The sequence below is a fragment of the Oncorhynchus masou genome, chromosome 24, assembly GCF_036934945.1.
Source record: "Oncorhynchus masou masou isolate Uvic2021 chromosome 24, UVic_Omas_1.1, whole genome shotgun sequence".
NCBI lineage: Eukaryota > Metazoa > Chordata > Actinopteri > Salmoniformes > Salmonidae > Oncorhynchus > Oncorhynchus masou.
In genome coordinates this window covers 90594857-90619913 of record NC_088235.1, presented here as the reverse complement: position 1 = coordinate 90619913, position 25057 = coordinate 90594857, and the positions used below count along the sequence as shown (strand labels likewise).

At 44.1% G+C, this 25057-nt stretch overlaps 1 protein-coding gene across 2 annotated transcripts; it reads left to right on the top strand.

Moving 5' to 3' along the window:
* The first annotated feature begins 4815 nt into the window (after nucleotides 1-4815).
* On the top strand, nucleotides 4816-17869 carry LOC135512991 (protein NDNF). 2 transcript variants are annotated; one of them, XM_064935572.1, is made up of 4 exons: nucleotides 4816-5126; nucleotides 11609-11812; nucleotides 12520-12644; nucleotides 15431-17869. In XM_064935572.1, the coding sequence occupies exons 2-4, from the start codon at nucleotides 11613-11615 to the stop codon at nucleotides 16828-16830; spliced, it is 1725 nt and encodes a 574-aa protein (XP_064791644.1). In that variant the 5' UTR covers nucleotides 4816-5126; nucleotides 11609-11612; the 3' UTR covers nucleotides 16831-17869. The 2 variants fall into 2 exon arrangements, with proteins under 2 accessions (XP_064791644.1, XP_064791643.1); XM_064935571.1 differs by having other exon boundaries at nucleotides 4816-5336; nucleotides 15431-17868.
* Nucleotides 17870-25057: the final 7188 nt, after the last annotated feature.

Genomic DNA, 25057 nt, shown 5'->3' with positions numbered 1-25057 from the left:
CGCTGCAATTTCACCGGATGTTGTCGAGGTGAGGCGCTAGCATCCCACCTAGCAAATCAAATCAAATCAAATGTATTTATATAGCCCTTCGTGCATCAGCTGATATCTCAAAGTGCTGTACAGAAACCCAGCCTAAAACCCCAAACAGCAAGCAATGCAGGTGTAGAAGCACGGTGGCTAGGAAAAACTCCCTAGAAAGGCCAAAACCTAGGAAGAAACCTAGAGAGGAACCAGGCTATGTGGGGTGGCCTGTCCTCTTCTGGCTGTACCGGGTGGAGATTATAACAGAACATGGCCAAGATGTTCAAATGTTCATAAATTACCAGCATGGTCGAATAATAATAAGGCAGAACAGTTGAAACTGGAGCAGCAGCACGGCCAGGTGGACTGGGGACAGCAAGGAGTCATCATGTCAGGTAGTCCTGGGGCATGGTCCTAGGGCTCAGGTCCTCCGAGAGAGAGAAAGAAAGAGAGAAAGAGAGAATTAGAGAGAGCACACTTAAATTCACACAGGACACCAAATTGGACAGGAGAAGTACTCCAGATATAACAAACTGACCCTAGCCCCCCGACACATAAACTACTGCAGCATAAATACTGGAGGCTGAGACAGGAGGGGTCAGGAGACACTGTGGCCCCATCCGAGGACACCCCCGGACAGGGCCAAACAGGAGCCCCAAGAGGCATACTGAAAAGCTCCCACAGGGTGTCAGCAGTCTATGTTCAAGGTTTGAGGCGTGTAACTTCCAAAACGAATAAGAAATCTCAGTTTTAGTACAGGGACACAGTCTTGGAAATTCGTGTTTGCGAGTTCCATGAAGACAGGATACACAGCATCGGTTTCCTATTGAACCTATTTCTTTCCGTAAGAAATATTATTGTTTGATTACATTTTAGGGTATCTGAGGAGTAGATAGAAACAGATTTTGACTTGTTGAAACAAAGTTTAGGGGTAGATTTTCGGATTCCTTTCTCTGCATGTTGAAAGAGTCGATTCCTCAAATCGATGGTGCCAACTAAACTGACTTTTTTTGTTTTTTAACTGATCATTAAGATCCTACATCTGTAGGAGTGGGCTACAATATGGCGTAAAGCTGAATCAACATTACTGTAAGAATGTATGTCTTTAAATGGTATATGATTAGAATAATTACACCACTTTAACATAATGTTTTTAATCACAATTGGCTATAGGTAGTATAATGCTAAAATGTGTCTAATAGTTTACTGGAATGTGCTTGGAATGCTTTTGTCAGTGGCTGTGTGTGAAAATTAGATACACTATATATACAAAACTATGTGAACACCCCTTCAAATTAGTTAATTCGGTTGTTTCAGCCACACCCGTTGCTGACAGGTGTATAAAATTGAGCACACAGACATTCAATCTCCACAGACAAACATTGGTAGTAGAATGACCTTACTGAAGAGCTCAGTGACTTTCAACGTGGCACCATCATAGGATGCCACCTTTCCAACAAGTCAGTTCTTCAAATTTCTGCCATGTTTGATCTGCCCCGGTCAACTGTACATGCTGTTATTGTGAAGTGGAAATGTCTAAGAGCAACAGCAGCCCAGCCACAAAGTGGTAGGCCACACAAGCTCACAGAACAGGACCGCCGAATGCTGAAATGCGTAGCACAAACAAATCGTCTGTCCTCGGTTGCAACACTCACCACCGCGTTCCAAACTGCCTCTGGAAGTAACATCAGCACAGGAACTGTTCGCCTGGAGCTTCATGAAATGGGTTTCCATGGCTGAGAAACCACACACAAGCCTAAGATCAGCATATGCAAAGTCAAGTGTTGGCTGGAGTGGTGTAAAGCTTGTCGCCATTGGACTCTGGAGTAGTGGAAACGTGTTCTCTGGAGTGATGAATCACGCCTCACCATCTGGCCGTTCTTTGAACTTTGTGGCAACAGTTTGGGGAAGGCCCTTTCCTGTTTCAGCATTACAATGCTCCCGTGCACAATGTGGGGTCCATACAAAAATGGTTTGTCGAGATTGGTTTGGAAGAACTTGACTGGCTGCACAGGTCCCTGACCTCAACCCCATCGAACACCTAAAGGATGAATTGGAACGCTGACTGCAAGCCAGGCCTAATTGCCCAACATCAGTGCCCAACCTCACTAATGCTCTTGTGGCTGAATGGAAGCAAGTCTGCGCAGCAATGTTCCTACATCTAGTGGAAAGCCTTCCCAGAAGAGTGGAGGCTGTTATAGCAGCAAATGGGGGACCAACTCCATATTAATGCCCATGATTTTGGAATGTGATGTTCGGCTAGCAGGTATCCACATACTTTTGGTACTGTAGTGTACGTCTCTGCCCTGCCATGTGCTGAATTACAGTGGAGAGAATTATGCCAGTAATGTTTTTCACCTCATTAACCTCCTCCAGTCCTTCCCCCATCGGTAGTAAATTATCCCTAGTGTGGATGGGTTTCAAATACTGTACTTTGGCATGTAAATAGCCCCCCAAAAATCTGTGTATTTTTGTGAGAGTCAGAGCAAGAGAAAAAGTGTGTTTGAGTGTGCCCCTCCTCATAGTGGATTCATTCCCACAGCTCTGTGGTGTAGTTGAGAGCAGATTGAATTTGACATATATTTTAATCTCAAAAACACAAAAGTCCCAGCACAGCAGTCTAATCACCGTCAGAGCCATATATGTGTGTTTGTGTGTGTGTGTGTGTGTGTGTGTGTGTGTGTGTGAGAGAGAGAGAAAGAGAGAAATAAGGTCAGAAAGACAGGGGTCTAGAGCTCTACATCTAGTTCAACACAGGATCTATAGGCTCAAGACAGTCCAGACCATGCGCGGAGCCATGAGTGGACAGGACCTACCACTGTGGCACCATGGTCCTGGGCCGAATGACTCAAACCCATTAAACCCTGTGCGCTGACTAGACCACATAGTCATGGCGGCAGCCCTGTGCCTGGAAAACCGTTAACTTACAGTGGACATAACAAGACCCAAGATCATAAACGTCGTGTTCTTTTTGCTTCTCCCTGGAAATATTATTGATATTCATAGTCTCTGAGTAGTCATAGAAAGTCCCTCGGTAATTCACCAGCCAGCGTGATAACCAGTGTCGGTTGGCTTGAGCGGATGTACTTCTCCAGAATGAACACTGACGCTAGATGATGCTGTTGTACAAAGGCTTCTCACTCAATAGTATTTTCTGTCATTTATGGATGTTTGTTACTGGCTAAAATTAAGATAACATAAAGGTGAATGAATATTCTTAGGAAATGAGGGATGCCTAGTCAGTTGTACAACTGAATGCATTCAACTGAAATGTGTCTTCAACATTTAACCCAAACCTTCTGAATCAGAGAGGTGCGGGGGCTGCCATAATCGACATCCACGTCGTCGGCACCTGGGGAACAGTGGGTTAACTGCCTTGCTCTGTGGCAGAACGACAGATTTGTACCTTGTCAACTCAAGGATTCGATCCAGTTTAAAGCGTAGGCTAATGTTTAGGCATAATGCATAATTACGGATTCTGCACTCTTAATTGGCTGAAACAATATCAAATAGATAGAACAGGCTAAATATTGAATTGCCATGTATTCAATTATATGATTAGGCTAGAGGTCAAACTGGAAATGTTAGGCGCTCTTTTAAACAGAGTGTTATAACATTGCCATGCTCTCTCCTATCCAACGTTGCTTTCCTCTCCCTCTCCCCCTTTAATAATGTATCCCTTTATATAGCCTATGCATCATTGCTACACTTGTTCCTGATCATTCGTCAAGGGATTGGGGGTAAGGAAACTATCTATGTCCTTTAGGGCAGGGATAACGACATCGTTCTAATCCGGCTACCCAACATAGCTCAGCAGCCCCATCAAGTCATAAATTCCGTGCAATTCAAATAAGCGACATAATTTTGTCAATGGCCCTTATCTTGGATAATTATTTACTTCCCTGGGTTACCGCCCGGGAACAGATAAAAACATCCCTGTCCCGCCGGCGTGTTCACACCTTTAAACGGAATCACTTTGAGCAACAAAAACACATTGGACCCAGTGAAATTGGTTTCGGGTAAACACTACGGACAAACGAGAACAACCAGGAGAACACACTCTTTGTTTTACACATGAATTACGCACGACAGATGAAGCAATAAAATGGTCCAGCTCTCTAAGCCCATGACAAAATTTGCCCACACACAGATCATGTAACCTCGAGGTTTGCTGAATTTGAAAAGGGTGGTACCCAAGCGTGCCCGTTTTCAGAGCCCATCACGATGTAAACAGCAAGAGCAACAACAAGTGAACTATGAGGGGGATCCCCGCGCTTAAAAAAACAGAGGCGAAGACACTATATTTATGCGTTGTTTTGCTTTGCGGAACAGACACCTCTGTAAAGTACTTCGAATCAGTTCAACCTTAGTGCTCACATTTCAGGGATATTACCTTCGATTGAAAAAAACATGTAAAAGTAGTATTTCGAATTAATATATCTATTTTGTAAATGTATAATGTAGGCTAAAACGTGTGTATGCCTAATTGTGATCAATTGTATGTATATACATTAGGCCTATACTTTCCACTGGGCATAGACTTCAGTTCAACGTCTAGTTTTACATTTGGTTGAGTTGTCACCTAACCGAAATTCAACGTGAAATCAACAAAACATTTCACTATGTCATTGGATTTAGGTTAAAAGTTGGTTGAAAAAAATACAATATTTCCTTATATTGATGACTTTTTGCAAATTTCACACTGCTTCAACCTCACCACGAGTTTTTGTTGTTGTTGAAATCAGGTGGAAATGACGTTGATTCTGCCATTTTTTTCCACCGTGGGTTGTTTATGGCTATAGCAATTAAAAGTAGTCCTAAAGGTGCTTTTGAAATATAGGTTTTTCATTCATAAAGGATTGTCAGTTTGAGTCCGTGTCTGTGATAGGTCCGTTGCTGGTTCTGCCTGGTCTCTGGTTGTTTTTTTTACTTGTTGGGGCTGTGGTGTCCAGGGGGAGGAGTGGGCCGGTTATCGGAGTGCTCCCAGGGAAGCGCATAGACAGAAGTTCGCATCAGTTTGTCTTCCAATTCAGTCGGTCCAATCTCAATAGCAGCCACACGGCAGGGGACGGACGTGCTGCCAGAACTCAGGATACACAGACAAGGTGCAACCCTCCAGAACTGCCAACACGCACCACAGCTGTAGTCCGATTATCACCACACCAGAACTGACTCGAGGAATCTATCGAACACTAAAAAGGAAACATTTATTGTATTTTTTTGTTTGATTTAGTTTTTATATTGTGTTGGTCTCAGAAGTGTTGATACGGTTGAGGGAACTTTCCAGCTTGTTTTATCATCCCTAAATCTGAAAGGTAAGACTGAGGCTCATTCACAAAATATGTTATATTTAGGCTATCCATATGACCACTGCTTTATATACATGTTCCATGAAGTGAACTTATGATGAACCACATCGATAAAAAAAACTGTTCTATAAAGCAATAAGCTTGCGCTTTTGTAGCCTATTAAGTCTAAATTGTTTGTGGAGCGCTTTTTGGAGAGACTTTTCCATAAAAAATAAAAACAGAGAGGGACTCTCCGAATAAAGAACGCTTGCCTTTGAAACGTCTGCCAAATAGAGGGGAAGGGGTTTTGTGGTTTACAACTCCGGGAAGTTAAGGATTTCAAAACACATTTCAATCAAGCCTGGGCTCGCATGCTTTTTTAATTTGGTTCGCTTAGTTTGGCTGTATTTCACAAGGCACGGTGAATGTCGCGTGAAAAGGATGAACCTTTGAGGGAGTTGAAAAGGACACGCGGAAGGCAGTGTCCGCGCACTCGGGGCTCTGAGTCTGAGGAGCCCTGCTTTGTGCTCATAACGGAGTTCCCATGCTATCAGAGGTGACGGAGCACCCTCTAAACCCGCCAGACGCAATTCATCAATATGCGTTCTCGCCCCCTTCTATAGTACGTGGCATAAATTCTCTTCAATGGCCCCTTTTTATAGTGGTGCTGCGGATGAACATGACACAAATGTTGGGAAAATGTTAGTCTGGTCTGGGGCGTCAGTTTTACAACAGCAGAGTTTTCGTTTTACCAATGAGCAAGCCCACGCACCTGCAAGTTGCCGACCTCTATCCTGCTCTGATTCCTCACCCACACACCATCTCACATTTGGGAGCCTACACAAAATTCCCTCTTAAAATCAGGACAAAGTAGCCTACTGCTATTGAATTGTATGAAAAGTAGTAAACATAATTTCGTGTTGCATTTTTACATAATTACTTATTAATTTGTCTCTCGCGATGTTTTTAGACAGGCTACTTACTATCTTATTGTAGATAATAACATGTATTTGAGTTGATCAAAAGTTTTATTCGTTTAAAAAATACATTTGTAGCCTTTATAAAATATAGGCAATATAGACTGGGGATTTGAATAACTGTATTTAGTAGCAGAGAGAAGCCACACTGCCTCCCGTACTTTCTCAGGAGAATGAATCATGAACAAAAGTATGAAAATGGGAAGGTCTGTGTTGCATACCGTAACTAAACAGTGATTTGCATATGAAAACTCCGGGCTGAAAGAATTCCGCCAGTGTTGCTACAACATTTATGCGTCCGGAGAAGTGACGGGCTGCAGTGTATATACAGTCTCCTCACTGCCTTTGCTTTGTGCGGACCGCTGGAGTGGGATGTCACGTCCAGAGTCGTTGCTGGAAGATTAAGGCCATAGCGATAGGTTTTTATTCCCTTCCTTAAATTATTCATCATATCCACGTCCTCTCCCAGTGTCCAGGACATTCACTATGCAAAGCCCTCATTATGCCTCCTTAGATGGACACAAGCAGAGACAGTGTCATCAGACTGGTGGACGTCTCTCCTGAAGAAGGGCTCTGTGCTCTCTGTCCAGCGGATACATGATTGACTCATTTCCCACGATGCTGGTCTGTGCCCTTATCGTTGATATACTGATTGGCAGAGAGTGGAAGATTTCTTTCCCATTGTGCTTTTTGTAGGGTAATCTTGTGTGATCTGCCCTTCATTCACAATGACAGCAATGAATTGCACATCAGTCAGAGCTGCACCCCTAATTTGAATGGCTCATTTGTAGCGCAGTAATAGAAACTGCCCCTGCGACCTGACATGCTCCACCATGCATCCTTCCGGGATGCAGTGCTAACTGCAGGCCTCACTCAGAATTGGACCATAAAACAGAGAGACAGAGCGAAAGGCAAGGATGGAAAATACAGTAGGCTCCCCTTTCCGAACATACTATTTTGCCAGGAGCAGCAGCATAGTCTTTGTGGGCTGATGATGTAGATGGTTTAGAGACAGAATGTGAGTGATAATGTAGACTTATACACACTCTGAGTGAGAGGAATTTGACAGTTTAGAAGACACACACACACATGCAAATAAACTCACATTCTGCGCAGACAAAAGTTCTGCTCCTGGACAGAGGCCCTAAACCACAGTCTCTACCAATTCATTAATGAGCTGTTTGGCTCTCCTAGTGCACCAGACCTGCTCTGGGTTTGGCTGTCCATCAGCATGGGCCCAGGTTATGTGTGGTTGGTTCCATCTCAGGCTCTGAGCCCTCAGCCCTGCCTGCCTGTCTGTATCCCCAATCCCCTGGTTGGCCCTGAAGTGACAGCACATCAGTGATGGAGTCTGCTACCTCACCTACTGACCATAAATCTGCCTTCAGAGAGATTTTAAGAAAACACAAAGCGGCTCCAGGTCCTTTGAGCCCTGCCAGGCGTCTCTTTGGGAGGAATCCCAAATGTCTCTTTATTTGTGTTGAAATTAGTGTATTTTTCCCTCCTGTCCTGCTAATGATCTCCATGTGGGAGCAGGCAGGAGGTTCACCCGTCCTGACAGAGAGACATGGAGCTGGGGCCGGGAGGCTGGAGGGAGGATGGAGCTGCAGGACTGGGGTTGGGATTGGGGCTGAGGCTGCAGAAGGAGGTAGGCAGGGCGACCCAAAGAACACATTGGAGGGATGGAGAGATGGAGGGGGGATGTGGCAGTGTAAGGGGTGCCTAGTATACACACTTGCGGGTGCACATGGCTTCAAGAACACAGGCAGGCAAGCACACAGACATGCACACGCACAATCTTCCTTTACATACACATGCTTATACATTCACACATGTGAGCACATTCATATACATATGCACGCAGAGGTCCTCACACACACTCCACATGGTTCTTTCATGTTGGAGAGTTGGAGGGTAGGACTACTGTAGTGCCCTGTGAATGACAGGTGTAAGCTGCTTTGTTGTGCATACATGTTCGCTGTCACTCAGAAATGGCTCTATACACAGATTATATGTGCTAGTCATCAGTGTGTGCTGGCTTCACATTGACTGACTGCTGGAATACCAGCTCAATCACACACACTGACTCACCAACTGGTCTCAAACAGCACACACACCAATAACCACAACAAACACCTGCATACTACAACCAAACTGACCATTCACGGGATGACTTCTTGAACATCTCAGTTGTTTGATGTATGGATTGATTGAGTAAATGGTTGATTGAGTAGTTGATGAGATTATTCTTCACTTTGCTTTAATCTTAGTTGATGCATTTATATGAACTAGATGATTTGGTGCTATTCCAACGACTCTCCACCTGGGAAGTGATAGTATAGTTAGTCTATTGTGTTAATATTGTTATCTGGCTAAATTGTCATTCACGTAGTTCTGTTAAAGGCATGATAAAGGCACAGAGTGAACACTGCTTGGTTCATGTTCTTGTTGCCATATAGGAATTCAGGTGGAAGTAACTGTCATTGTAAAGTCAAATAATTTAGATGGTTATTACATAGTTATTACTACAGGTTATACAGTTAAATTGTGACAGACATTCTTATATTTCTATCATTAATTATTCTTTCTGCATAAGCTGTTCAGTATTATTCACTATGAAGAAAAACCATGCACAATACAGTAATTGAGTACATTGAGACATCAAGTTGTTTGTGATGAAGTAATGTGATTATGTGCCTCAGTTGCTAGGCTTGTGGGTTCGATTCCCATGGGGGACCAGTACAAAAAAGTATGAAAATGTATGCACTCGCTACTGTAAGTTGCTCTGGATAAGAGTGTCTACTAAAATGGAAAAGTCATGAATAGACCATTTCAGTTTTCACATAGAAATAAGTTGCATTTGCAAAGTATTTGAAGAAACTTGAAAACATATACCAAGCAAGTATTTTTATATTCAACAAGTATGATCAGATTAACTGTTTTGTACATTATCAGACTCAAGTTACAAACGCTGGTAAACACTCAAATAGGCTTACATTTAGTCAAATGTTATTCACAAAAGTAGTGTATTGTATTAGCGGACAGATAAAGACATCTTCAGCGCAGGCAATGTTAGTTTTTTCTCCCCCCCCGACAAAAGAATCTCAGCACCCCCACCCCCAAACTACTTCCTGCGGCTATGCACAACTTCACATTTATTATGCATTAGGCTTTTTCCTTTAATGACCAAAAGTGCTTCAAGTTTTGAACAAAGTTCCAGTCGGAGTGAAACTGAAAAATAAATGAATATATAAATAAATAAATAAACGGCAGCAAAACAAAGTTGACACGATTGTGGCCGGCTCTGCCTTCAAATTATCCTCCCCCAAATTACGATCATACATTATCCCTCACTCTAATTAAACATTAGGCTTTATTTGTTCCAGATGCAGCTTTTTTGAAGTTTTATTTTGGTAAAGAGAGCTAACTTCATGGCCTGAGCAGTCTCATGCATGCACAACCATTCCAAATTCCAGCCTGTCTGTGCTGCTCCACACAACCACATGGCCCAGACATTAGCACAGTCAAATCCAACTATATAAATGTGAAGGTGTCATCTTTCAGTGATGGCTCATACATGGGATCTGAGTCTGGATGGAGGAACGTAGCATTTAGTGGTAACACTTCTCAGACTTGGAATACTGCAGCACGTTGACCAACTCAAACCAAAGGCATTGGTTTAAATCAGTATTACCACACGCGGTGGGCAAGTTGCTTACATTGGAAACAGCACATCAAGTGCATGTTGGGTTATGCTAAATATGTTGGCAGGCAAATCTGATAGACGATACCACACTAACCATTGAGAGAGCACATATCCCATATCGGATGACATCAGTCTGATAGTGTCATTGCGTGGGCTTAGTGCAGCAGGGACTGGGAGAGTCTTCTGGGAGCCTCTGCGCCGTGGATTGGGGTCCCTGTAGAGCTCTGTACATACCACCTCAGCGCTGTCTTGAGTATTAATAGACATTTCTTTATTCCACCCGGCACTCTTCTGAAATGGAATGAGACAAGCTGAGGAGCTAAGGATCACCTCTCTCTGAGTCAAACCTCAAAGTACCACTTAGATGGCTTTCCTCCGCCTCTCTGAAGTCTGACAGGATGATGGGAGGCTCAGCTCAGGCACAGGGGAGATGGACACACTGACAGGAGCTGTCGAGGGCTTTTCTCTGTATTGTGTTTTAAAAGGAAGATCATGTAGTAATGAAGCCATGTTTGTAGCATGGAAGCATGACCAGCTTTGGGTTCTCTGGTTTGACTTATGTCTCTCCAGAGGGAGGGAGGAGAGGAAGGAGAGAATGTCTGTTTGACAAGGACAGAAAGAGGGTGGGATAGAGATTACTGTACATGTGTGTGCGAGAGAAGAAAAAAAAGATGAGCTATATTTGTGGGAAAAAAATACATGGAGAGCTAGGGTGGAAGAGAAAGAAGGAGAGAGAAAAGGAGGACAAGGAAGAGAGAGAGAGAGAGAGGGGGAAAAGGGGTCATTAAAAGGACACACTCTCACTTGCAGTAAATGGCAGTAAAGTATCTGGCTAATCTGCCATCATTACCCTGATTAAATCAGCCGGGATTTGGCTTTCCCATCAGCTGCAATCAATGTGGTCAAATCAATAGACAGAGGATATCTCTGTGTTCCTGAGCCTCAGTAAGCTGCATAGACCCGTGTACTGAGTCACATCCCATAGCTGTTAGAGATATCCACTGAACAGTACACTGTAGCTACCAGTGTCAATCTTTCCTCCTCTTCTATCCCCTTAAATGAAGTTTATTTGACCCTTCTCACACTAGCCACTGTCTTTATCTTCTCCCCCTTTCTGGTCCAAAGTGTCTTTTCTCTTTTTGTCTGCCTTCCACTCTCTTTCTGAAGAGATGGGGCCTCTCTCTGTCCATCTTTGTCTCTCACTTTCCTCTCTTTGGCAGCATGTTACTGGTTTCCCTTCCATTCTGAGACTTAACAGGCAAAACTAGAAACACATTTTCAAGTTCTTCTTCCAAGTATTGATTGAAAGATTTCCAATATTCACTACACTCTTAAAAAAAGGTGCTATCTAGAACCTAAAAGGGTCCCATAGCAGCAGTCCCCATAGGAGAACCCTTTAAAGAACCCTTTTAGTTCCAGGTGGAACCCTTTTCAGTTCCATGTAGAACCCTTTTCACGGGCTTCTACATGGAACTCAAAAGAGTTCTACCTGAAACCAAAATGGGTTCTGCTATGGGGACAGTCGAAGAACCCTTTTGGAACCCTTTTTTCCAAGAGTGTACTTTGGCATTTCTAACTGTTCTGACATTCCTGCATTACTATTTTGTGTGTTACAGGAGGATGAGGCTGTGCTTGGGACCTCAGGGCTGGCCTCTGGGCCTGGCTCTGGTGCTGGGGGTTGTAGTTGGCCAGAAGCTGCCCACACGAGATGAGGGCCTGTTCCAGATGCAGATCAGAGACAAGACCCTGTTTCATGATTCCTCCGTCATCCCAGACGGCGCCGAGATCAATGGATACTTGTTCAGGGACACACCTAAAAGGTAACGATTCCAGGTCTATAGCAATACGCAAGTTGACGTTCATTGCCGTAAGCTTTGTCCTGGAGGCAGAACAGTGATTTCCCTGTAGATAGGCCAGCTACAAAGTCAAAATTGGCTATATTGTAAAAATTCAACAAAGCTTTTTGGTCTTCATTTAAGGTTATGGTTAGGCATTAGGGTTAGCAGTGTGGCTAAAGTTAGGGTTAAGGTTAGGTTTAAAATCAGATTGTATGACTTTGTGGCTGTGCTAGCTGGTGACCTCCAGAACAAGATTCATGACAAAAAACACTAACCTGCTATAAATACAGCATCACTATCAACAACCATTACCAACATGTAGGTCTACTGCTCCAAACATGTACATGTACTGTATGTCTTATCTTACCAAATACATGAGACCAGGCTGTGTTTGATCAAAAACAAACAGCATTGTAGCCTTCCCACACTAAATAGTACTGTAGGCTCTGTATAATGACTTACTGTAAGTGGATGCATTGGGAATATGGAATGCATTGTAATGGATACTAGGATGAGGAAATGCATAATAGATGAGAAAGAGATGTTCATGTAATTGAGATAATGTCTGCTAAAAGAGACTCAGGTCATTAGCACTCGGAGACAACCATAGAGTGACCATAGATGATTTCAGTAGTTAAACCTGTGGTTAACCCTATCATTTACCTGGGCACTACTTCTTGTTCCTGCAGGTACTACTTTGTGGTGGAGGAGGACAACACCCCGCTGTCTGTGACGGTGACACCATGTGATGCTCCTCTGGAGTGGAAGCTCACTCTGCAGGAGCTGCCTGATGAGGCCAGCGGAGAGGGATCAGGTAAACACCAATTAGACTATATATACAAAAGTATGCGAATACCCCTTAAAATTAGTGGATTCGGCTATTTCAGCCACACTTGTCATTGACTGGTGTATAAAATCGAGCACACAGACATGCAATCTCCATTGATGAACATTGGCAGTAGACTTTCAACATGGTACCGTCATAGGATGTCACCTTTCCAACAACTCAGTTCTTCAAATTTTTGCCATTCTGAAGCTGCCCCGGTCAACTGTAAGTGCCGTTACTGTGAAGTGGAAATGTAAAGGAGCAAAAACGGCTCAGCCACGAAGTGGTAGGCCGTACAAGCTCACAGAATGGGAACGCCGAGTGCTGAAGCGCGTAGTGCGTAAAAATCGCCTGTCCTCGGGTGCAACACTCAGTTCTTAGTTCCAAACTGCCTCTGGAAGCAACGTCAGCATAATAACTGTTTGTCGGGAGCTTCATGAAATGGGTTTCCATGGCTGAGCAGCCGCACACAAGACTAAGATCCCCTTGTGCAATGTCAAGCGTCAATTGGAGTGGTGTAAAGCTCACCGCCATTTGACTCTGGAGCAGTGGAAACGCGTTCTCTGGACTGATTAATCATGCTTCACCATCTGGCAGTCCTGACAAACAAATCTGCGTTTGGCGGATATCAGGAGAACACTACCTGCCCCAATGCATAGTGCCAACTGTAAACTTTGGTGGAGGAGGAATAATGGTCTGGGGCTGTTTTTCATGGTTCGCGCTTGGCCCCGTAGTTCCAGTGAAGGGAAATCTTAACGCTACAGCATACAATGACATTCTAGACGATTCTGTGCTTCCAACTTTGTGGCAACAGTTTGGGAAAGGGCCTTTCCTATTTCAGCATGACAATGCCCCCATGCACAAAGCGAGGTCCATACAGAAGTAGTTTGTCGAGAACGGTGTGGAAGAACTTGACTGGCCTGCACAGAGCCACGACCTCTATCCCATCGAACACCTCTAACCCATCAGTGCCCGACCTCATTAATGCTTTTGTGGCTGAATGGAAACAAGACCCTGCAGCAATGTTCCAAGATCTAGTAGAATGCCTACCCAGAAGTGTGGAGGCTGTTATAGCAGCACAGTGAGGGATCAACACCATATTAATGCCCATGATTTTGGAATGAGATGTTCAATGAGCAGGTGTCCACCTGCCTTTGGTAATGTAGTATATATGGGAATTCATATAAATATGATTTATGGAACTATTAGCTAATGTAAATGGGACTATTACAATGTAATTAAGTTGTAAAACATGCAATATATGATTAAGGTACAACAAATACATAAACAATAATTTCAGAAATGTATCAGGATGAACAGTAACTAGCATTAACATTTGATTGATGTGGTTTTGAATAAAATTGGAAAGACACTCTACATTTTGTTGTGGTTGGACAGCGCTGGTGGTCTGCTTTTTTGCTGTGGTTGTGGTATGGTTATTAACTAACACAGTGTATGAACTGACCACACTTGATGTCTGGATTGACCACACCTGATGTCTGTAGCCTGTGAAAAGGGACCAGAGCCCTGAATAGGAGAGACTGCCCTTGGCTGGTTGGCTGGTTGGTTGGCTGGCAGACAAATACAGTGTATAAGTAAAGAGTTTAGAACGTGATTAAGCCTTCTACATGAATCCCCCATAACATCTGTAGATAGATAGGTACAATAATCCCCTTGTCCACTACTAACATATACTCCTTTTGCCCTTCAAATTGAATACCCCCCCTCTCTCTCTCACCCTCCCCTCTCATTCAAACACACTCGGATTCTCTCTCTCCATCTGGACAGTGTCTTTGAAACACAAAAAATCAATCAACTCCCTTAAGCCCAGTCCCATTAGTGCACAGACATGGGCTGCAGGGGTGGTTTTAGAGTGTACATATGTGAGGGTGTGAAAGTACATGTATGCACGTGTATGACTATGTGTATGCACGTGTATGACTATGTGTATGCACGTGTATGACTATGTGTATGCACGTGTATGACTATGTGTATGCACGTGTATGACTATGTGTATGCACGTGTATGACTATGTGTATGCACGTGTATGACTATGTGTATGCATGTGAGTCTCTGCCAATTAATAAATGGGCTTTTTGCCTGATACTACCTACTTTTTTGATGTTCACTGTCCTAATATATTACAGAATAGAGACTAAATACTGTAACACAGTAATGTGCTACATATTTGCTACACATGGCATCTTACCGTAGACCAAGGAGCCATTCACATATAGGTAGAAGGCGATGTATGTGCACGAGTTTCCAGTGAAAACTGTAAATACACAAATGCACAACTTCTCTATCTATTCATCTGTTTACTCCTCTGTTTGCTGAAGGTCTCAGACTCAGATTGGATCTTTTATCATTCCTTTAGAACACCGTTCAGCCCACTCTTTGGATGACAAACATAATATTATGGTTCTAAGCACAACTGAAATAAGGGCTGGGCCTCTTTGTAGCAGAACTTCCCAGGAAGGGCCAAGTGAATATTGGCCTGTGATCTTTTGGGATGTTTAGAGTGAAAGCATGGCTGCTGACTCATAAGGGGTTAATTGTCTGTCTCGGAGATTGCCTCACCATGACCTCACCTAAATCAACACTTTAAATGGGTAATTATTTGCCACCTATGGAAATAAATTTACTTCAGGACCAAACATAAAAAACAAAAACATTAGGGGATGTTAACAAAAAATATCTCAGGAGATGATGTGGTTGCTGTGATATGAAAATAAGTAACGTTAAGTCTTCCTGTGTCTCTGTGTGCTTTCCAGGTAAGCCGGAGCCCCTGGACCAGCAGAAGCAGCAGCAGGTGACAGTGGATGAGGGCACAGAGCTCTTCTCCTACAAGGGGAATGATGTGGAGTCTTACGTGGCTACCAGCTCTCCCTCCGGCCTCTACCAACTGGAGATGCTCTCCACAGAGAAGGACAGCAACTTCAAGGTGTACGCCACCACCACCCCAGAGTCTGACCAGCCCTACCCCGAGCTGCCCTACGATCCCCGGGTGGACGTCACTGCCTTGGGCCGTACCACTGTCACTCTGGCCTGGAAGCCCACCCCGACGGGCGTTCTGATGGGCCAGCCCGTCCAGTACTGTGTTGTCATCAACAAGGAGCACAACTTCAAAAGTCTGTGTGCTGCCGAGGCTAAGATCAGCGCTGACGATGCCTTCATGGCCGTTCCAAAGCCAGGCCGGGACTTCAGCCCCTTTGACTTTGCCCACTTTGGCTTTGTCCGCTCAGACAATGACTTTAACAAGGACCGAGGTCTCACCAGTAACAAGATCTCCCGCTCCTACACAGCCAAGCCCAAGGCCTCGGACATTCAAAAAGTCTGCATCGGCAACAAGAATATCTTCACCGTGTCGGACCTGAAGCCGGACACTCAGTACTACTTTGACGTATTCGCTGTGAACTCTGCCACCAACACCAGCACCGCCTACGTGGGCACGTTCGCCCGCACTAAGGAGGAGGCTCGGCAGAAGACTGTGGAGCTGAAGGATGGCAAGGTGTCTGATGTCTTCATCAAGAGGAAGGGCAGTAAGTTCCTACGCTTTGCCCCGGTCTCCTCTCATCAGAGGGTCACTCTGTTTGTGCACGCCTGTCTGGACTCTGTCCAGGTGCAGGTGAGGCGTGATGGCAAGTTGCTGCTCTCCCAGAATGTGGAAGGGGTACGACAGTTCCAGCTGCGGGGGAAGCCTAAGGCCAAGTACCTGATCCGTCTGCGAGGCAGCAGGAAGGGAGCGTCCACCCTGAAGGTGCTGGCCACCACAAAGCCCAGCAGCAAGCAGCCCTTCCCCTCGCTTCCTGAGGACACGCGCATCAAGGCTTTTGACAAGCTGCGTACCTGCTCCACTGCAACTGTGGCCTGGCTGGGAACGCAGGACCGCAACAAGTACTGTGTCTACAAAAAAGAGGTGGCCGAGAGCTATGGCGAGGAGCAGCGGCGGCGTGAGCAGAACCAGTGTGCCGGGCCCGAGACACGGAGGAAGTCAGAGAAGGTCCTCTGCAAGTACTTCCACAGCCCGAACCTGCAGAAGGCCGTTACCACGGAAACCATCACAGGGCTAGAGCCGGGCAAGACCTACCTGCTGGACGTTTATGTTGTGGGCCACAGCGGTCACTCAGTCAAATACCAGAGCAAACTGGTGAAAACAAGGAAATACTGTTAAAAGACTGCATAGAATAAATCTATTATAAATATATATATTAAAAAAGTTTTATTTAACTCTAAGTGATATTCTACTAAGGAGTGAATACAGACTGACTACTCACACAGCTGATGGGCCTGTGGCAGAGACTGAACTGTTTGTAGAGATATCAACCTGTATATTTATGTTTACATTTCATTGTTGGCACGTTTTTGGGCAATCCATAGCGAGGTGTTCTGTCGCCTTTGCTTGGGGACCTAGCATCTCGTTGCCAACAGGGAGACCTCTGAGCTTCAGAAAAGAGACTGTTTCATCTTGTGTGTTTCTTTGTTGCTGCATGACTCGTGTTTGTCAAAATGGGTTGTTCCTTCAGTTTCAATTCCTGTTGACCTGCAGAGATACAATAGCTACCGGCCTTGTATAGTTCTCTCATTGCTTTATTCACATTTAGGAGAGATTTAAATTATTTGATACTTCTTTGCCTCTTTTGGTTTGATTGTTTGATTTATTGGTAATGATGACTATTACATTTATGAGGAAGTAATTCAAAATCTATGAGGAAATTGTGGTTGTGGAGACATTCCCTTGTGCATCTCAGCCGGCGTACACTCTAGAGCCTGTCTGTAAATGTGTTCTGTGCTGGAGGTCTGTGTTATCACTGTATCACCGTGTTTGTCACATGTACAGAGTTGTCCTGCCAATATTCATGTACAGAAACACTAAATATAGAACAAGTAATCCCTGTGTCACCCTGGGTGTCATGTTCTTCTGTGGGCTAGTTAACGTCACATAGTTGGATGCAGTTTGTCAGACAGCAGTGTATCAGCAGAAAGGAGGATATATAGTGTTTATAGATTTTACGTTAGTCCTGCGGTGTGTCCTCGTAAGCATAACATGATCGTTGACATAAACGATTACTGACGTGTAAGATCATTTTAGTATGGACATAATGCATCAGACGAATGGGACTGACGTGAATTATTTGGAGGAACGTATTTGAATGATGGTAAATGTTGTTTTATTGCTGGTGTCAAAAGTTCTCAAAGGTACAGGTGTAGGATCTTAATTTGATAAAACTGTTGCACGGAGAACATTCCTGTAATGCAGTCTATCTTTTTGAGGTTTAAAAAGGCTTCTGTAGTTTGTAATTTCCACTTAGATATTTCAGACTTGATTTTCCCTTACAAAAAAATCAGGCTCTACAAAAATGTCCATGAATTATAATCCACATAATGATTTTGTATTTATTTTATTTCACCTTTATTTAACCAGGTAGGCCAGTTGAGAACAAGTTCTCATTTACAACTGCGACCTGGCCAAGATAAAGCAAAGCAGTGCGACACATACAACAACACAGAGTTACACATGCAATAAACAAAGGTACAATCAATAACACAATAGGAAATGTGTATACACTGTGTGTAAATGAAGTAAGGAGGTAAGGCAATAAATAGGCCATAGTTTACCTGTTGTTAAACTGTCTCAAATTAAGATCCTACATCTGTAATGTCTACACAGGTACAAAGTACAACTTATGTCACATTAGTGTCTGCGATCGTTTAGTTTTCATGTGTTTTCAGATGTAGGGTAACACAGTTTTAACCACACTTACAGTATACTTGCCACATGTAAGAGACGAATAGGAGTTCAACATGCACTGACTGACACAGACCTGATCACACACATCCATACGTTTTAATTAAGAATGGTCACAAGTGAGTGGAGAAGTCGTCTCTGTTGTGGCCAAGTCAAACAGCTGTTCCTTGTGAGTCTCCATGTTTCCATCACAACCTGATCCTGAGCAGCAACGCTCCGATTCACTACCACAACTCCCTGTCAATCAAACGGCGTCATTCAGAGGAAGTGCAGGGGGAGGCTCCACCTGGCTTACATTAACCTGCTGTTGCCCTGGAATAATGTGGAGGAGCTCCCAGAGAGCTGTGGGAATGTCATGGACAGGCCTGTAAACTCCTACTAATAAAGCCAGTAGGTAGGGACTGCTAGAGCTATGCTCTGGGGGTCAACAGAGTCATGATTATGGTCTGAATGGGAGTAGATGGGTTTTTAAAGAAGCCAAGGCACTCCTTCATTCTTTCTGTACTAGTCACTCAGGAGGTATAAGCCTGAAACAAATATAAACACTCACACTTTGTTATTGATATACACACAGACACATGCAGGCACAAACCACAAAGTAAGACACAAAGACAAATGCACACAAAAACCACAAAGACACACAGACACATGCAATCACAAACCACAAAGTAAGACACAAAGACAAATGCACACACAAACCACAAAGACACACAGACACATGCACGCACAAACCACAAAGACACACAGACACATGCACGCACAAACCACAAAGACACACAGACACATGCACGCACAAACCACAAAGACACACAGACACATGCAGGCACAAACCACAAAGACACACAGACACATGCACGCACAAACCACAAAGACACACAGACACATGCACACACAAACCACAAAGACACACAGACACATGCACGCACAAACCACAAAGACACACAGACACACAAAGACACACAGACACGCACAAACCACAAAGACACACAGACACATGCACGCACAAACCACAAAGACACACAGACACATGCAGGCACAAACCACAAAGACACACAGACACATGCAGGCACAAACCACAAAGACACACAGACACATGCACGCACAAACCACAAAGACACACAGACACATGCAGGCACAAACCACAAAGACACACAGACACATGCAGGCACAAACCACAAAGACACACAGACACATGCAGGCACAAACCACAAAGACACACAGACACATGCACGCACAAACCACAAAGACACACAGACACATGCACACACAAACCACAAAGACACACAGACACATGCAGGCACAAACCACAAAGACACACAGACACATGCACGCACAAACCACAAAGACACACAGACACATGCAGGCACAAACCACAAAGACACACAGACACATGCACGCACAAACCACAAAGACACACAGACACATGCAGGCACAAACCACAAAGACACACAGAAAAGCCTCTGTTCTGGAGCTCACCCTCTGGTGGGCTGTGTGTGTTTGTTTTCTAACACGGTAATGATCGAGGAGCTTTGATCTGTGCTTTTCGTATATATACAGCTGAATGAAGAGTGGAGACAGACATCCATGACCCTGCAGGAGTGGTGGAATGGCGAGACTTGTGCGCCAGAGACCCAGCTTGGATCACTGGCCAGGGTTAGCATGACTCGCCTGCCCTTCAAATTCACTACCCTGGTGTGGGAAGTTTGCTTGTCCAGTGTGAACCATCGCAAACTGCTCTGGAGCAACAGTCAGAGTAACGACCGATGGACTGATAGTTGAGCACAAATGCAGCAGGGACAGGCACTATTATATATTGTCAGAGACACAATTGCTATGGGATGCATTATGCTAGATGTACAGTGCATCTTGCTACTGACCCCAGAGCTCAGTGACACTTGCAAAGAGTTTGTGAAGAAAAAACGGTCGCTAGTGTGGCAGGCATGCATGCATACAGGCCCAGAGAGACAGAACCCCCATGCAACACACACATACATAGACACACTAACACACAGCCTCTGTTTATGACACACTCATGAGATTTTAAACTTAAGAAGACCACAGAGCGCTTCTCAGAGATGATAATCGCTTTGGCAGAGAAAGCAGTGTAACCGTAGACACTCTGATGACTATCATACGCTTTGTGGAGCAGAATGAGGCTAAGGCACCTTGGCTACTATGGGAAAAAAAGATGTGGAAGGAGTGTGGATTTTGTCAGACCTTTCAGCTCCACACAACCTCCATCTACAAACCCCAGCTGAAGGACTCAACCAGCGCATGGCTGCTGTGATAATACACTAACACTGAATTCACTGTTTAACTGCCAGTCATTTACCATCTAGGAGTGTGTGTGTGTTTTAGTGTGTCTATGTATGTGTGCAATGTGTACCTAGTCTATGTTGGTTTTGTGTATACGTATGAATGCACATGATTTTTCCTTGTTGTGTATGATTGTGCATGTGTGTGTGTGATTTTAATACATGAACATGAAAGGCAACATGTGATTGTGTACTCTTATTACAGTATGAATGCCCTGTCCCTAGTAGGACCCTCGTATGGGGTGGTCCCTCAGTTCTCTGGTGCTCATAAAATCACTCCTAAGTGCCTGTAATTTCTCACGCTTCATCAGTACTGTAATCTCTGTAGACTCCCTCAGACGAACATGCTATAACAGGGTACGTTGGGGACCAGGGGTTGACAAACAAAAACATCATTAATCCAGTGACCTCGGAGCTGCAGGAAATGGTTTGCTGACTGTTTGACGGACTTGAAATAGGGGGTTGGGGTGGTGGGGGGACTGGGGAGGGTTGTGAAACACGAAACAAAAGGTAGCCTGGCCCTTAAACCTACAGTATCAGGTTTGGGTTTTTCAACAAATGCACAGACATTTGGAAAATCCTGTATGGAACCATTTGTGTGTTTGCCAAACTGAGGTTTCCCTGTAGTGAAAATATTTACTTAGAAAAAAAGAAACTGAAAGTATTTATTTCAGTGCAATCCTCTGCTATGTCCTAAATGTGGGTTATGTGCTTTTTGGCGCTCTGAGGTACCGTTGGCAGCACAGTGAGCGAATGGTTGGATCCAAAGTTCCATGGCTCAATAATCTTTGGGTTCTAAGTCCTGGTCCTGTTGTCGTGTTAGTGTCCTAGTGTTTTTTTAATGAACCTTTATAATGGTCGGATACAGGGTCTGACACGGCCTTGTTTCAGATCTAACCTGAATATAACCTGAATCTAGCAGATGAATTCAACGTTGTTGCCACCTAGAGAATAAGGTACATCAACATAAGACCTAATGAAAAGCTCAACAAAAATCTGGATTGGATCAGAGTCTGAATGTGTGTGTGGTCACTGGTCAACAGTAGGAGACCAGGGTTGGTCTGGATCACCTAGAGGGTAGTCAAGCTGAGTGAAAGTGAATGGGATAGCGAGTCTATAGAGGGCATGGGGGAGAAAGAGGTCATGGCCTTTAATCGTCTCGGTCCTGACTCCCCAGACCATGGCGCTGACAGGGAGGTCAGGAGGGGACAGGAGGGGTAGGGGGGCTGGGGGAACACAACGACCGTCTCAGTCCTCTTGTCACTCCCGTCATCCAATAGGTCCACCTAGATTTCCTACTGGCACTTCCATAGGCCTGTTCTTATATGATGTCAATGGGTCTTAGAGCACCACTGCAACATGACACAAGGCTACTGGTTAGACAACCTCTAATACAAAGGTGAACTGAGAAACAAATACACAAACAGACATGGAGAAACAGATAAGAATTTGAAAGAATATGAAGATGAGTTACTTCAGGTCTGGTGTGATACAGAAATAAAGGACCATTTCCAGACTATCTAGGCCTAGCCTCCTACTAGAATATACTGTGAGGAAAAAAAGTGTTATAATAAAAAATTAAAAAGGTTTGGTCTCTTTAAAAAGAGAAATCTATATAAATAAGACACCGTATTAAATGGAACATGATAAGGGAAACAAACAATCAACAGCTTTACTAGGATTTGGACGGTGGAGTCCAGAGTGCTGAGTCTTAAACAACTGTTCCTACCCATGGAAACTCATTCTCTTTTCAAAGAAAGAGCATAGATTAATGCCAGTTCATTGACTTTTCAGAAAACAAGAACATTATGACTTTAAGGCTCTGTGGTAACCAAGCCAACCCATACTGGTCATGTGAACCAGTCAGAGTGGAACGCAGAGCCATAATGCCGTAGGAAGTCATTAAGATAAGCAAGAGTTACAAACATAGTAAACAACACTATCACAATGCGGACACAATGCTGATTAGAGAGAAAGGAGATTTGTTCAAGGTCTGCATCCAACAACATACACAGTCCTTCAGACAGACAATACACACAAACAGACACAGTGTACCTGAATACTTGATAACACTAATCTCTGTTGTGCAGGGTGAAAGTCACCCAATCGAGGTGGGTGATGTATTTCTCCCTCATTAACGGTCAGAGATTGAGTTTGAAAAGACGCATAATGTATTTTTGTATACTCTCTCATCCAGCATTCACGTGTGAAGTTACTAAGACTGTGTGAAGTCCTCCTGCAAAGATGGTTTCTAAATACATAAAGGCTGCTGGCCCACACGGCATCCCAAGCCGCGTTCTCAGAGCATGTGCAGACCAGCTGGTTGGAGTGTTTACGGACATATTCAATCTCTCCCTATCCCAGTCTGTTGTCCCCCACTTGCTTCAATATGCCCACCAGTGTTCCTGTACCCAAGAAAGCGAAATAAATGACTATCGCCCTGTAGCACTCACTTCTGTTATCATGAAGTGCTATGAGAGGCTAGTGAAGGATCATATCACCTCCACCTTACCCGACAAACTAGACCCACTACAATTTGCATACCGCCCCAACAGATAAACGGATGACCCAATCGCCATTGCACTGCATACTGCCCTATCCCATCTGGACAAGAGGAATACCTATGTAAGAATACTGTTCATCGACTACAGCTCAGCCTTCAACACCATAGTGTCCTTCAAGCACATCCACTAAGCTCGGGGCCCTAGGTTTGCCCTATGCAACTGGGTTCTGGACTTCCTGACGGACCGACCCAAGCTGGTGAAGGTAGGCAACAACACCTCCACTATTCTGATCCTCAACACGGGGGCCCCACAAGGGTGTGTGCTCAGCCCCCTCCTGTACTCCCTGTTCACCCACGACTGCGTGGCCACACACGTCTCCAATTCAATCATCAAGTTTGCAGACAACACAACAGTGGTAGGCCAGATTACCAACAACGACGAGACAGCCTACAGGGATGAGGTGAGGGCCCTGGCAGAGAGGTGCCAGGAAAATAACCTCTCCCTCAACGTCAACAAAACAAAGGAGCTGATCGTGGCCTTCAGGAGACAGCAGAAAGGGAATGTCCCCATTCACATCTACAGGGCCGCAGTGGAGAGAGTGAAAAGCTTCAAGTTCCTCTGCGTGCACATCACTGACAACAGTGCCTCTTCAATCTCAGGAGGCTGAATAAATTTGTCTTGGGCCCCCAAGGAATGGCCTGTTCCCCCTGCTACCATCTAGTAGCCAGAGACAGTACAGGTGAATCAAAGCTAGGACTGAGAGACTGGAAAACTGCTTCTATCTCCTGGCCATCAGATTGTTAAATAGTCACCACTAGCCAGCCTCCGCCTAGTACCCTGCCCTGAACTTTAAACACTGTTACTAGCTGGCTACCACCTAGTACTAAACCCTACACCTTAGAGATTGCTGCCCTATGTACATAGTCATTGAATACTGTCACTTTAATAATGTTTACATCATGTTTTACCCAGTTCATATGCACATAATGTATCCTAGTCAAGGCTCATCCTATTTAACTAATGCTGTACTCACCTTTACTATTCATATACTTTCCATCATGTCTTTACACACCATCATATACCTATATATATTTTTATATTCCGGACTCCGACATTGCTCGTCCTGATGTTTCTAAATTCTTAATTATTTTATTTTAATGTTGTGATTATGTGTGTATTTGTTTGTATTGTTAGGTATAACTGCAATGTTGGAGCTAGAAACACAAGCATTTCGCTGCATCTGTGATAACATCTGCAAAATACGTATACCCTACCAATAACATTTGATTTGATTTGAGGTTAGGAGTTACATGAGATCTTCAACCAAAAAAGTACAATCCCACTGGGTAAAAACTGGTTTAATCAACATTGTTTCTACATCATTTTGTCACGCCTTGGTCTTAGTATTTTGTGTTTGAGTTAATTAGTTGGTCAGGCCAGGGTGTGACATGGGTTTATGTTGTTGTATTTCGTAGTGGGGTTTTTTAGTTATTGGGATTGCGGCTGAGTAGGGGTGTTGCATAGGTTTGGCTGCCTGAGGCGGTTCTCAATCAGAGTCAGGTGATTCTCGTTGTCTCTGATTGGGAACCGTATTTAGGTAGCCTGGGTTTCACTTTGTATTTTGTGGGTGATTGTTTCTGTCTCTGTGTAGTGTTCACCAGATAGGCTGTAATAGGTTTCTCGGTCCGTTTTGTTGTTTTGTATTTGTCTCAGTATTTTCTTTTAATTCATCATTTGTTTCATTAAACAACATGAGTAACCAACACGCTGCATTTCGGTCAGACTCTCTTGCAACAAACGAAGAACGCCGTTACACATTTCAACAAAAAAAAA

What these genes read in the sequence shown, in the direction of transcription:
- LOC135512991 (XM_064935572.1), top strand. Translation starts at nt 11,613, where the DNA reads ATGAGGCTGTGCTTGGGACCTCAGGGCTGGCCTCTGGGCCTGGCTCTG. An exon ending in TTCAGGGACACACCTAAAAG is followed by an intron (nt 11,813 to 12,519) that starts GTAACGATTCCA and finishes TTGTTCCTGCAG; the next exon opens with GTACTACTTTGTGGTGGAGG. An exon ending in GGCCAGCGGAGAGGGATCAG is followed by an intron (nt 12,645 to 15,430) that starts GTAAACACCAAT and finishes TGTGCTTTCCAG; the next exon opens with GTAAGCCGGAGCCCCTGGAC.